The 14810-nt window shown below is 36.3% G+C and overlaps 1 protein-coding gene across 2 annotated transcripts; it reads left to right on the top strand.

Moving 5' to 3' along the window:
* Positions 1-288: 288 nt before the first annotated feature.
* On the top strand, positions 289-9924 carry LOC132143401 (ephrin-B2a-like). 2 transcript variants are annotated; one of them, XM_059553580.1, is made up of 5 exons: positions 289-842; positions 3851-4140; positions 8156-8248; positions 8619-8732; positions 9476-9924. In XM_059553580.1, the coding sequence occupies exons 1-5, from the start codon at positions 730-732 to the stop codon at positions 9871-9873; spliced, it is 1008 nt and encodes a 335-aa protein (XP_059409563.1). In that variant the 5' UTR covers positions 289-729; the 3' UTR covers positions 9874-9924. The 2 variants fall into 2 exon arrangements, with proteins under 2 accessions (XP_059409563.1, XP_059409564.1); XM_059553581.1 differs by lacking the exon at positions 289-842 and adding an exon at positions 1881-2339.
* Positions 9925-14810: the final 4886 nt, after the last annotated feature.

The raw sequence follows: 14810 nt of genomic DNA, 5'->3' as shown, positions 1-14810 counted from the left end.
ATGTATGTATGTATGTATGTATGTATGTATATGTATATATATAAGTGTTTTTTTTTTTTTACATAACGTAATAAGTTCACTAAGGCGCTCTAGTTGGTTGCGGCCTCCCGGTTGAAAACGCCGCTTTGCGCCTCAGGTAAACTCAGGTGGTTGTTTAGTCTCCTTCCATTCGACTAGGTGTCACTCATCCAGCGTCATCCAATCGAGAGTAATGTGGGCGGGGTTTAACGGCAACGCTGGGTTGTCCTCTTTGGTTGTCCTCAGAAGTCTCTCTGAGCACGTCTTGAGGGCTCTCCGAGGCTGGCAGAGTTGAATGCAAAGACGAAGAACAGGAGAAGCTCTGATACTGCCTTCAGATTAGACCTCAGCAACATCCGAATTTCACAGCTATGCTGCCGTTCCGCGGAACCCGCACTAATTAACTGGTTTATCTGCGTTCGAAAGAATGTTCATAGCCACTGTTTCCCAAAGGATGCGCACTTAAAAAAATTATGTCTAAAGAACCTGATGGATTATCAAACACCGTTTTGTTTAATTTGTCATTGAGAGTGCCAGTTGAGAAAAGCTCTTTTTAGGAGGTCTTGGCAAATAGATGTTTTTTTTTTCGTTTCGAAATCAAACGCGTTTTCAGCAGAGAACGACCCGCAACATCGGATCTGCTCGTATTAGTGCCTGTGGATCTCTCACTGTCATAATTACATTTGCACTGGTGAACTGTTTTGCATCGCAATGGATACAACTATGTGGAGTTATATATTAGGTCTTTTCATGGTTGCTTGTCGAGTAAAACTAGCTCGATCAACAGTTTTAGAATCAATATACTGGAATACTTCGAACACCAAGTAAGTAGGACTTAACCAAAAATCTATCTATCTCTTAACCTATCTATCTATCTATCTATCTATCTATCTATCTATCTATCTATCTATCTATCTATCTATCTATTTTTTAACTATTGGTTCTTTTTAATTATTAGTAAGTAGTCTAACAGTGACTAGTTTCTACCTCAATACATTGAATATTTATTCCAAAAATGACTGATTTATAAATCAATCACTTGTAATTCTTCAATAGCCTGCTTTATTCGCCTTTACAGTCCCAGTAGTGACACGGAACTGTTCCATTGTAACTTATAACAAATTGCAAAATGTTTTCCCATTGAATTACGTGGAGATCTATGGTTCATTGTAACTGTATTAGTTATTGTTCCAGTTGTACTTTACTAATACCCTTTTCTGACACTAGTGTATTCCAGTTAGTCCACTAGTTTCCAGTAGTGTTTTTTCTTGTCATATGAAATGACTAGTTGGAATGGCTTAATTATTGTTCATGCTAGAGAGATTTAAATGTTAGTAGTAGCCTACAAGTTGGAATATGCATTATTGTTTAATAAACAAGCGCTAGTATAACTATAATAAAACTGAGAAATAATTTATTGTGTACAAAATAGTCGTAAGTTGATATCTAAACCAGAGATCCAAGTCAAAAAATATGCACTAGGACTTTAAGCAAACCAATATGCTGATAGGTAGGAATAACCCTATAATGTAACTTGATTTTTCTAATCTTTAAAGTACCATACAGACACCTTAAAAACCAAAAACAGTCTACTCGAGTGTTATGAAGTTCCCGGAAGAATTGATTTAAATGTATCTGTAATTTCACTTTCTTTTACAGTTTTAATTTACTGATTTCTCTATTGGTTTTATTACCGTCATAGTCATTTAAACAAAAGACAGACCACAAAACATTTGTAATCCATGGCACTTGGAGGACCACCCACCTTTCCAGACTGCAGGGTATTAGTTACAATGATGCTTTATTGGCAGCAACATTGAGATGCAAGTACTTTCATTTGAACAATGAAGCTGAATGGCGACCACTGTATAAACCTTCCCCAAAATGAACTTCCACCTCATAGCCATTTCCACTATTTGTTAATGTTAATTTACATAATTTAAGCAATTACCCTGTGTGTGCCCTGTCAGAAACTGTGGGTAAATGCGATGTTTTGTAGAAATTATATGGTGAGGTTGACATGTCTTGGTATTTACTGAGGAAAAGCTGCAGAATGAATCTGCACTTAGAGCAATCAAACTTGTGGAGACCTTACATCATGGTTAATATCGTGTAAGAGTGCTGAGCCACAACCTAAATGTAGGACTGATTATAAGCTGAGAAATGTTAAATTGAAGAGTGGATCACAGCCTCTCGCTGATTGCCATAGAGAAATCAGTTGCCTGAGCTCCTGTTTTCCACTGTGAAGTATGTCTCCGAGGTCTGTACATCTTTTCCCCACCACACCTTTCTGTGTCGGGACAAATAGTTACTAAACTAGGGTAAGTGCCTCTTTTTGAGATCGAAACACCCAGCCTGGTGTTTTTTCAGCTGCCAAAGTAGCACGCACTCTCTTCTTGCCTTAGTGTGGTCTTGCCATTTGGTCAACATACCTGAATTTTTTTTAATTAATATTTATATTCACCAAAAAAAATTCACTTTAATTTCCATTTTTTTAAAATGATATATGTTTTCCCCTACAATGTGGCCACTCAATAGAAACTGGTTGATTTGTTGGCTTCACAGCGGTGAACCTGTATTTTAATAGATCAGATTTGTTTAGATTCAGGATAACGTTTCTTTAAGATGCTAAACTGTAGTGTAGTGGGGCTTTGCCTCAGGTTTTTATCGGTTTTCATGAGTTCCAGTAGCTTTCTTTGTCCCAGAGCTTTGGAGACAAAAGGTGCGCCGGGATGAAGGCACAGTTCAACCCCCATCCCGGTTTGAGCCACACAGAAGTTGGTACTGCAGGGGGCGGAGGAGGGGCACTAAAGCTTCCTGTCTTAGGACCCTCAGCAGAAGCTTGAGGGTCCCTTTCTTTCTAGCTCTTAATGACTTTATGAGGATGGAAGCTAGTCTTAGAAAGTGACTCTTATTCTGACTTATGGTGTTTAGGGAAGCATAGGAGAGAATGAGACCATGTCAAACTTTGTCATGGCAGATTTAGAAAATAAAGGACAAATCCAGTGCACACAAAGGCCTGCTTACAATGGGATTTGTGTGTTTAATGAGAAATCCGATTAATCTGAGAATCTGCAAATAACTGAAAGGTCAATATCAGAACACTTTTACAAGAAGAGAACATTGTAATAGGTGATATAGTGAGGTTGTAATAAACATCAAGGGCAGGAAAGGACTGCCAGCAAGCGGTCAGTAGTGAGCGATTGTTAATTGTGCAAATGCATTACAGAGTAGAGAAGTATGTAATGGGGAAAAACATAAGCCTGTAAAGTTGCATACATTAGTCAAAAAATGTGCAAGTAAGCCAAGGTCCCAAAAGCTTTAGATGCATTTGCATTCTGCTTCAAGACAGAACTCTGAAAATTAGCCAAAGGAAATTGCTTGTCTCAATCCATTGCGTTGAGTTGCTTGTTTTAGAATAAATGGAGGGTGGCAACCATGGGTCAAATGTATTTGGAAAAATGTCTCATTTTTTATAATGAAAGTCAATCTTTTACAACATTCAAAATTTCATCTTTTCTTTTACTCAGGAGAAAACTAAATCATACAGGACTGAATCTAGAATTGACTCTTAAAAGACATTAATGAAGCCAATGACCAATTGGTTAATTCAGTTACCTGAAGAAACAACAAGCTACAAATATTTAATTGTTTTGCTGTGTGGATAAATTTATTATATACCAAAACATAATACATTTTACATCAACTTAAAGGTTCTCATGCCTAATTAATATACTGTAGAGAATTGATTCATTATTATGCATGCTAATCAGTATGTTCTTCCCATTTCTGTAACTTTATACTATGTTTAACATTGCCGTGTTCCCTACAGGTTTGTCCCAGGAAGGGGTGTAGTACTATACCCTCAGATCGGAGACAAAATGGACATTGTGTGTCCAAGATTCAAGCCAGGCTCGACTGAGCAGACGAACATTGAATACTTCCGGGTCTATCATGTTCCCAAAGAACAACTTGAGACCTGTCGAGTCACTAAAGGTGACATGTTACTGCTCAACTGTGACAAGCCAGACCAGGACGTGAAGTTCACCTTCAAGTTTCAAGAGTTCAGCCCCAACCTGTGGGGCCTGGAGTTCTACAAAGAAAAGGACTATCACATTATCTGTAAGTTTATTGCCATGCTTACTCAAGAATTTACCTCAGGTGCTGATTCATGATCGTTTGTCACCTCCCTTGCCGGCTATAACAATGTGCAGAAGGAGCCAAATGCAGAACTGATCCCACCCGTGGGAATTTCAGCCTCCGGCATTGTCTCCCAAGATATCTTCTCTGTGTTTTCATCCGGGAAGGCGACTGACTAGTGTAGCCCTCCAAAAATAGAGCACAAATCAAGTTTATAGTTCATGGAAATGTGTTAAATCCATTAGAAAGTGTGTTTACCACACAAGATGTCTTTGTTATAGACTTAAAGATAACATTAATCATTATATTGTTTAGCTTGCATATATCTTTTTTTTTATGTTTTTAAAAATGTAGTTTTTCCCAAGCCTATTTTTGTCCTCTTGCCCTCCGGGGATGGAAACGTCACAAGTGTTCAGTGTTCTCTGGGAAGAAGACTTGTTGATGGCCCTTTACATGAATGTCATTAGTATCAATCGACCACTTTGAAAAAGGGGTTATCGTTCAGTTTAGCGTGTGTTGATTTCAACCCCTATTCACTTGGCACATTCCTTAATGGCCGTTTATGTGATTTTAAGATTTACACGCTCCAAATCCCTCAATCCTTTTCCAGTATGAGATGGATCAGAGTGATGTGATTTTTCAAGGCAGCTTGGCCTGCTGCCCGAGGGACATTGATATCTGAGCTAAATGATTCTAAAGAGACTTACCTCTGTGTCTGCGTGTGTGTGCATGCAAATGTCAGAACGTGTGCATGTAACTGTGATGTGTGTGAGAGTTGACTAAATAAGAGGAAGAGAACTTTTTTTTAGGGGTGTTGGAAAGACTTGACGTGCAATACTGTTTAAAAGTTTATTTTTATTTATAATTTTATTCAGCAAGGGTGCATTTCATTGATTGAAGTCATTAGATGTTGATTAGAAGACATTTTTCTAATGTTACAGAAGATTTCTATTTCAAATAAATGCTGTTCATATGAACTACCTATTCTATTCTAACCTCTATTTTTTTTTAGAATCAAAAAAAGATCACAGTTTATATAGCCTTAGCAATCTTTCAACACTGATAATAATAAATATTTCTTGAGCAACAAATCAGCATATTAGAATGATTTCTGAAGGATCATGACACTGACGACTAGAATAATGATGCTAAAAATTCAGATTTGCTTCACAGGAATAAAATAAATTGTAAAATATTAAATTAAATTTTTTTTTTTTTTAAATATTACTGTTTTTATTGTATTTTTGATTAAACAAATGCAGCTTCGGTGAGCAAATTTATTTTTGCTCATTAACAAGGTAATAGATTTTCAGTTTATATAGAGACACAATGTATATTCACATTAACAATGAATATTTCTTTATTGATTTTTGATACAGTAAGTTAAGAAAACTAGTAACAAAGGTTATAATAATTACAAGTAATAATGTTTATTTTGAACATATTTTAATGTATAGATTTGACTAGAGGAAAGTAGACAGAGTATATTAAAAATAGAAGGTTTTATTGCATTTTATGTTTGTGTCAGATAAACACGTCGAGTGTGTGTGTGTTTCCGATAAACACATTGAGTGTGTGTTTGTGTGTTTCCGATAAACACATTGAGTTTGTGTATGTATCAGCCAATAAAAATGACAAAATTAGGAACAACCTTTAAATACCTGCGCAATCAGTACAAAACATCATCATGTCCTGCTGCAACTGCAACTTCCAACAAAAAATTAGCATTTCTTCCAGACATACAGACAGGATATGCATCTGTGTGGATGTGTGGTTGAAATATTATCGCTAGGATAGTTAGGTCTCTTAATGTCTGCAAAAATCTAAAAAATAACCTGCAAAAACCATAACATCTGCTTGGATACACTTGCTTTATTGTATGTGCGCAACTTCAATTTTCCACCTCCACTTTGTTGCTCGTCGCTGGTTTCGTGACTGGCTGAGCTGCGCTGGCCTGAGGCACTGAATGTGCTTGTTGTGGTTAGGAAATGAGCAGGCTTCATTCAAGCCGAAGAGTCGGGTCACATCTATAGCGGCCGCTGTAGATGAATATGGGAATGGTTGTAGGGAACTGGGACATGAGTGCTCTCTTCTCCCCCTCTGTTTTTCTCTCCTTAGCTCTTTGGTTGGCTTTCTCTGCCCACCCCCCATTCTCTTGCCCTTTCACTCTCTGGTCACTTGGTACTTTCTGTGCCCTAAGCAGTTTGTAGGGGAAGTCCATTTGTTCATGTGGGATTGGTCTTAATCCTCGCAGTGAAAGAAAGATTATGGCCCAGTAGAATTCTTTAGCTCTGCTATCAGAGGACACAGCATGGGTGTGCAGGCACAATGGCATTTAAATCGTTCGACCAAGCCACTCCACTAGCCGTGGGTTGGTGACTAAAGCAAATCCTTGATATTCTGTGATAATGATGTGAAAAGGCTTTGGTGATGTGCTTAGTTTCTATAAAGTTCAAACCTGTGTGATTACCCTGAGCTTATTACTCACAGTATGAGGGGTTTCTAAATTAGCGTGCACGTGAGTGCATGCGTGCCCTTCGTAAGGATTTACAAATCCTGGCAAACAAACAGAAGCTTTTAAGATGCTTTGGCACGCTGCAAAAGTGAGTTTTTCTTGTTGTACCAGCAAGCTGGACTTTCACCTTCTGCATACGCATGCATAGTGACTGATGAACACATGACTCAAATGTCCACAAGGAACAGTTGAAAGGTTTTAGAGCACCTGTGGGGACACATGTGGAAAGCTAACCCGTTCATAAATTAGCTCACTTAGTGCTGCTAAACCTTATATGGCCAAATACATACACAGGACTGGAAGAGGAATGGGCCTCGGGAGGAAAGAATAATTCGGTGGCATGCTGTAGGTTTTAAGATGGATGATGGGCTTTAAATATTCAACATCAGAGATGTAGACTTCTAAATGTTGGCTGGGTGAAGCTCACAAAAAAGAATCCCAGAAAACTGAACTGAAATCTTCCTATTTTTATTTGATTTTTTTTTTTTTTATTATTATTATTTTTTTTTAAATATTGCTTTGATTGTGGATGTTTCACTATTAACATGTAGTTCTCATTATTCTCGAAGTTTATTCTTATTAGATTCACATTATTATGTAATAATCAGCATAATGCTGATGCTAAATTAAAATGATTAAAAACATTTTATTACTGCAATTTTTACTGTATTACAGCAGCAAATGATGTTTTAAGACCTTTATAATTACCAAATTCTAATGAATTATAATATGTAACTACTACAATTAAATACTGAATATAGTTTTTGTTGCATTCTAGAAATGAAAATGAATTTTTGAATGATTATTTTAGTGAGAATTGATAGAAAACTGATTGATAGATAGAATTGTTTTGCTTAATTATCTTATTATTGTGTGGAAGCCTGTTTTTGCCACTGAATAAAAAATAAAAAAAGGTAATTGATTTCTCAATTCTGAGAAAAAAAAGGTCAGAATAAAGTCAAAATTGCGAGATACAAACTCGCATTTGCAAGAAAAAAGTCAGAATTGTGAGTTTTTATCTTGCAATTTTGACTTTATGCAATTCTAAAAAAAAATTCGGAATTGCGAGATACAAACTCACATTTGAAAAAAAGTCGGAATTGTGAGTTTTTATCTCAGAATCTTGACTTAATATCTATATCCCACTATGCTGACTTTATAACTTTAGAATTGTGAGTTTATATATTGCAATTCTGAGAAAATTCTGAATTCCGATTAAATTCTCGCAATTGCAAGAAAAAATCTGAATTGCGAGATTAAACTTGCAATTATCTTTCTCAGTGGCAGAAATGGGCTTCCATACATAATAATGTCACATTGCTTTCATTAGGAAAAAAGTGGTCCAGACATGTTCTGTGTGATGTTATCTCATATCTCATATATATATATATATATATATATATATATATATATATATATATATATATATATATTTAACAAAATGATGAAAACGGTTAACACATTTTTTCTCCCCTCTTTCAGCCACATCGAACAGCACTTTTGAAGGTTTGGACAACCACGAAGGTGGTGTTTGTAAGACCAAATCTATGAAGCTGGTTCTGCGAGTTGGACAGAGTGAGTAGCATCCATACCTACACCTGCATCGATGACGATCACTGCTTCCAGAACAGTCTTTCATGTCACTGGTCTTGTAGTGGTTGTCCATGCTAGTGTGCCTCAGCGTGTAATTGAAATGTCATGTGAGCTTGTTTCCTGTGGCGATGCCAGCTGTCCCTTCTTTGGGCTTGTGGGGAGATATTTGCAGCTTTCTGCCAATTCATTAAATTCTCTCTCAAAAGCTGAGGCATAATGCCTAGAAGCCAAAAATATGTAATGGTGGTCCGATATTATGATCAGTTTTTCAATTCGCTGAACATTTTGTACTGCTTTGCTCCACTAGTCATTTTAGTTGCTATCTGTTAATATTTTATTCTCTGTCCTTAAGGTCCTACAGATTCATTCTCAGCTAAAAACTATCCAACTAGAAATCCTCCAAAATACCCTGACAGTAAGGAACAAAACACCTTCAGCAAAGAAAACGATGCTGTCAACAGAGTTGGTAAGTATTGATGTATACAAAGGTTAATCTCAATAAATGTCATAAATGATCAAATAATTATTAAAATTAATTATTATTAAACATTTAATACAGTAAACTATATTTTAGATGATAATATATAATATATTAGAGCATAAAATGCAATAATAATTAATAAATTACTAAAATAATAAAATCTAATATTAAAAGTCATACATCATAAAAATCCAAATTCACCCCAAAACTAAAATCTAAATAAATTGAATAATAAATAATTAAATGTGATATAAAGTACAATATGTAGTATGTTATATTATAATATCAAATACTTTAATAATTAATTATTCAATTAAATATGCTTGATATATCTCAGATGTCAAAATGTAAAAAATCTTTACACCACAGATTTGGATTTATTATATATTAGTTAGGTTAAATATAGTTTTGAAAACTTGAAAAGTTTGAATTCTTTTTGTTTTAATATAGATGAGATTTTTTAAGGATTTTTTTTATGTATGTGTGTGTGTGTGTGTGTGTGTGTGTGTGTGTGTGTGTGAGAGAGAGAGAGAGAAATGTAAAATAACTATACATTTTTTGGATATGTATCACACTTTCAGATTTATATACAAAATAAATAAAAATAATTCATTATTGCCAGTTTAACATTAAAGGCAGATATTTTACTTTCACAATCATTATGTTTTATTCCATCAAATAATAAACTGTATCTGATCATGAACTCCCCATTGTTTCTCGTTCCCCAGACCCCATGCAGAATGGTGAGTCCGGGGGCAATAGCGGAGAGTCTGTAGGATCCGCTGGATCAGAAGTAGCCCTGTTTGCTGGTGTTGCATCTGGTGCGGTCATCTTCATCATCATCATCATCGCTCTGGTAGCACTGCTGCATCGGCGTCATCAGAAACACTCTGCGCAGTGCTCCGCCCAGCTGCCCTTAAACACGCTGCCCAAACGCGGAAGTGCTGCCACTGGAGGCAGCAACAATAACGGCTCCGAGCCGAGTGACATCATCTTTCCGCTGCATACTTCAGGAAGCATGTACTGCCCGCACTACGAGAAGGTCAGCGGTGACTACGGCCACCCTGTCTATATCGTCCAAGAAATGCCACCACAAAATCCTGCAAACATTTACTACAAAGTTTGACAGAGAACGGACAACAAGCCATGGCAACCCTCTACATTGCGAGTAAATCACTCGCATGCATGCGCGTAATTTGCACGGGGGTTACGGGGGTCATGACCCCCCCAAAAATCAGATCCAGCTAATATAACCCCCCCAATATCATCACATCATTCAGATTAAAATAGATATGAAATATTCAGAATGAATACTTTTGTTCATTTTCTTTATTAATTTCATTTGCCAGCAAGGAAGATAGTATCATATTTTAAATAATCTGTAATGTACCCCCCGCCCACCGCACCGATTTGGTATTACCAAAGTCTCTGGTATTACCCAACCCGCTTTCTGTACCAAGTTTGTTCACTATTTTGCGCAGTCGATGGGATGACTGGTTGGAGAAAGCTGACGGAAAGATGAAAAGGACACTGAAAGGCAGCCAGACAACGATTTTTCATTGTTTGTCGACACCAGCCAAAAAAAAAGAAAAAAAAAAGAAACGAAAAATCCTGACCAAACGGAGGTACCCTTAAGTTAGCTGTTAAGTTAGCTCAGCGTTTCTCAAAGTGTGGGGAATAGAAACATGACAAACAGGTTTTGTGCCCATCTTTTTAATTCCTTTATTTATTGACCATACACTCAAAACAAAGACACATTTAAATGTAAGCCTTGACGTTACTTAACCTCTTCACACGTAAGTTTAAAAGTATTTCAAGGCTACCGTTATTGATCGTAGTATGGCTTTATGGTTCCCATGGAGACGCGCCATTCATTGCTTGTCACACCGTAGCCACAATAGTGCTGAATGACTGATGATCTGCTTTTATTTCCTTTTTTATTCAAAATTTCACAAATGTGTTAGCTATAGCAGGATATATCTGATATTCCGATTGTGAAATATGTGCAAGTGGATGTGTTTTGTTGTTCAAACACCTTTATAACGATCGCATTACTTGAGCTGTATGCGCAACGTATTTTAGGTATCTATCTTATTAAAATACCTAAAAAAAATACGTACATTATTAGGAATTTACCACCTCTGGTTCAATTTGAGATTATTTTTATTTTTGTTTGTTTGTTTGTTTTTTTGTTGTTCTTTTTGCATGGATTTTGCAAAGTGTCAAAATGAATCAAAGCACAACTAGGTTAATGTTAGTCCACACTTGTATTGATGTTATCAGAGGCTAAATGCAAACACAATTATTATTATTTTTTAATCTAATTTTGAGTCTTATTTCATCACACTTTCATTTTCTTTATTTGAAAATTTTTAATGCTGTTATTTGATGTTAAGTTTTTAAAATGTGATGTTAATAAAATACATTTTAACAGTTAAACTTAAAGCCTAGTTTATTAACATTTTGTTGGGGTGATTGGGGACAGGTGGGGCTCGGAACCCTTTCCTACCTCTGAAGTGGGGAATGGCAGAAAAGTTTGAGAAACACTGAGTTAGCTGATGATTTGTTTTGTTGACTGGAGTTGGCTGGCTAGATGTTCGTTTGCCAGTGTCCTATGAGGTAAAGCCAGAGGGTGCCAGGGACTGTGTAGAACCAATGTCACTGAATTGTAACTGCTGTTTGCTCCAATACAGTCACCCGTTTTGGGGGGGATTGCATAATTAAATTATGCAAATTAGCATGTTACCTTTTACACAAGAAAATAATACAATAAATTAATAAATAAATAAATATGCCGCGAGTTTAACCCCCCCAATGGTAGACCCAAAGTTACGCCCTTGCTCGCATGTGCGACTAAATCTTCCTTCTGGCGACTAAATGATGTCTAATATTAGCCAATGGCATAAATTCTCCGATTTTACTCGCCAGTGTGTTAGTTGGAGGCTAAGTATAAGTTAACACAGATATTTTCACGATCACTCTCTGACTGAGAGGGCTTCAGAGTTTCACTCTCCATCAAGCGATCTGTGATATTTCTCAGTTCATCTCAATGGATATGCAGCGCACCTGTATTTGATGTACCATAAACTCTAGTGTGAAGGCGCACAAATCGCTGTCTCGCACACATGCAGTGACAGAGAGAGAGAGAGAGAGAGAATTGATGCAATACATTTAGACAATATTATTTGTTGGATTTTCCTGTCAAAATAACAGCGATCCTATGGAGGTCTTCAGCTTTTAAGAACAGCCGGGTTTTCCGGTAGTGGGCGGAGTTAATGTGCAAACGGCAATCTCGTTGGCTGGCGCTCACCTATTATCGCCCCTGTTTTGATTTCAACAAATCAGTTTGAGCGAATGCAGCTCATTAATCCTTAGTATGTTTTATAGTTCTTATTATTAGAATTCTTATCATTATTTTGTTAGTTTTTTCCCCAAAGTTATTATATTTTTTTCTTTACATAAACACTGAATGATCAAAAAAGCACCACCACGAGTCCAGTTAGAATGACTAATAAGGACTAATATGCATTCAAATTCAGTCTGGCGAGTAAACTAAAATATTTACTAGCCAATGGCGATTCAGTTGCCAAGGTGTCAATAGAGGGTTGCATGGACACAGAAAAGCTGACTAGCTCTGTTTCAAATGATGGACATCAGTATTTTGAAGTGTCTCTGACGTTCAGATGCTTGTGGCAGATGTTTTAGCTCTATTAGCTGGATGCTAGAAAGGGCTGAAGTGTTGTCTAATTCAGAAGAACTTGGCTTTGAGACTTGATTCTGGATTAGATGCTGGTGCACATGGGAATTTGCTCTTCTGTTTATACCTTAAAACTGGATGTCTTTCAAAGCCTAGAACAATCTTACAGATAAACATGAAAGTCATGATGAAAAAACATCTCATGTGGAGGATCTGAGAATACCAACTGATTTTGTTACAAAAATACAATACCTTTTTTATTTTTTATTTATTGTTTATGTTTCTTAACACCCACTCATGCACGAGAAGAGGCCTTTATTCCTGTACTTTGCAATTCTTCAAATGTATTTGAATCCATCCAATAGGATTTAAGCTGATATTAACTGTCTGCATCCCAAAGCTGGCCTGATGGATGCATATTACATGTCAGTTCAGACATTTGTAGCCCTTATGCTGTTGACGTGCAAGCCGGTGTGGTCCAAAACACATGTGGTTCTTTTATCCCCATTTGCTTATAACTTTTCAAACATTTGTTCAAACAGCAAACAAACAAAACTAAAGATCAACATACAGAAATATCCTTTGTTGACTTGGTAATGTAAATACAATAGCCAAGCATTTAAATTATGCTTTTTGTGTGAATCTGGACATTGCTCATCCATTACGTTTCTTCATTGAATGTTCGGTTGATTTTGTTCAGATACTTCAGGAGTTTACTTCAGCAAACTTAAAGTGACTTGTTGGCTCTAATTGACTTTTTTTTTTAATCTTGCATTTCTTAAACTTGTTTGTTGATTCTAGCCCATAGTGTTGAGGGAATTTCACATTCCAGATGGCTGGCAAGGTTGAATGAAATGATTCACCATAGTCGCTTGTGCTGTTCTCTTAATCTTTATTTTTATTTTTTTATTTAGTTTTGTTTGAATGAATGAATGAAATGTTCAAAAAATTGTTTTCTATTGTTCAAATAAAATAAGAGGCCTCAAAGTTAAAACACAAATCTTGACTCAATATCTAAAAGCACTACTGTTAAAAAAAATCAGAGAAAGAAAGAGAAAGAAAGAAAGAAAGAAAGAAAGAAAGAAAGAAAGAAAGAAAGAAAGAAAGAAAGAAGAGAAAGAAAGAAAGAAAAAGATATGTGAATAATGTGTCTGGGTCATATTTTGTAGACAAAATAAAGGTCTATTTTTTTAGAAGCAAATTGTATTTGCATTGCGAAAAACCTTTTTATTACATTTATTTATATTTTATTATTAAAAATTTTAAAGCATTTTAATTATTATTCACATTTTCTGCAAACTGTTTTTGGGTGATATGCAATTGTTTTAATTTCTGACATTTAGTGAGATTTAGCCTCATTTGCATCAATACCTATAGCAACTTTCAACGAGCTTTGGACCAATAATCAAAAACAAGCCTGTCCACTCGTTAGGTTTTCCATTTCCCTGGCGACTACATAGGAAGCACATATCATTTGGTTTCATTTCCAAATGACGCATTGGGTCACAGGCCGATCATCCCTCTCCCACGGTGGGGAGTGTAGTGTGATGCATTTCAAAAGAAGCACTCACACCTCATGACCTCAGACACACTTAACCGTCTCACACAACCCTGGCTTCGCACACACGTTCTCACACCGCGTTTGCACTTTTTCTTACAGACTCAGATTAGGACCTCTAACCTTCCACAATACATTATCTGTGACCCTTCCTCTACCCTCTGATGTTACAAACAATATTCCACCTTGAGTACTAAGCATGTGTAGAGCAGGACAGGAAACGGTGTGTTTTGTTATTGAGGGACAGAACAATGGTGTGGTAAATCTACAAGTCAAGCCAGCTGCCTGTCACATTCGGCCAAAAGAAACACTTCTGTCATTTTACAAAAATCCTGCATCCTGGAATGTACTATGTAGTTTCTGATGTTTTTTTGCAAATGCAAAATGTATTTTTCTCATCTCCTCAATCATTGAAACACGAATGGCAGTTTCTTGCACTCAGGATTATATGAATATGCTACCAATGTCTGGAAGTTGGTCAGAAGGTCTCTGTTTGTTTGTCGGATATGGTTTCTATTACCGACCAGCCAAAATGTCAACCAAGATGATTAAGCAGCTCATATAGTCCAATTTGACAGAAACAGCTGATAAAGCCTTGTGTGTAAGGTTCTTCTTTGCGTCATTTGAGATTTTAAATACCCGGGTAAAATATGGTGTAACAAAACATACATATAATTTACCATCTCTGAATTGTCTTATTTGGCATTTAATGGGTTACTTCACCCAAAAATGAAAATTCAGTCATCAGTTACTCACCTTTATGTCATTCAAAACCTATGAGTTTCATTCATTTTCGAGAAACAAATGA

Source organism: Carassius carassius, chromosome 7, assembly GCF_963082965.1.
Source record: "Carassius carassius chromosome 7, fCarCar2.1, whole genome shotgun sequence".
In the NCBI taxonomy this organism is placed as follows: Eukaryota; Metazoa; Chordata; class Actinopteri; order Cypriniformes; family Cyprinidae; genus Carassius; species Carassius carassius.
Note: the sequence above shows the minus strand (reverse complement) of the source record. Positions and strands in the feature narration are given on the sequence as shown.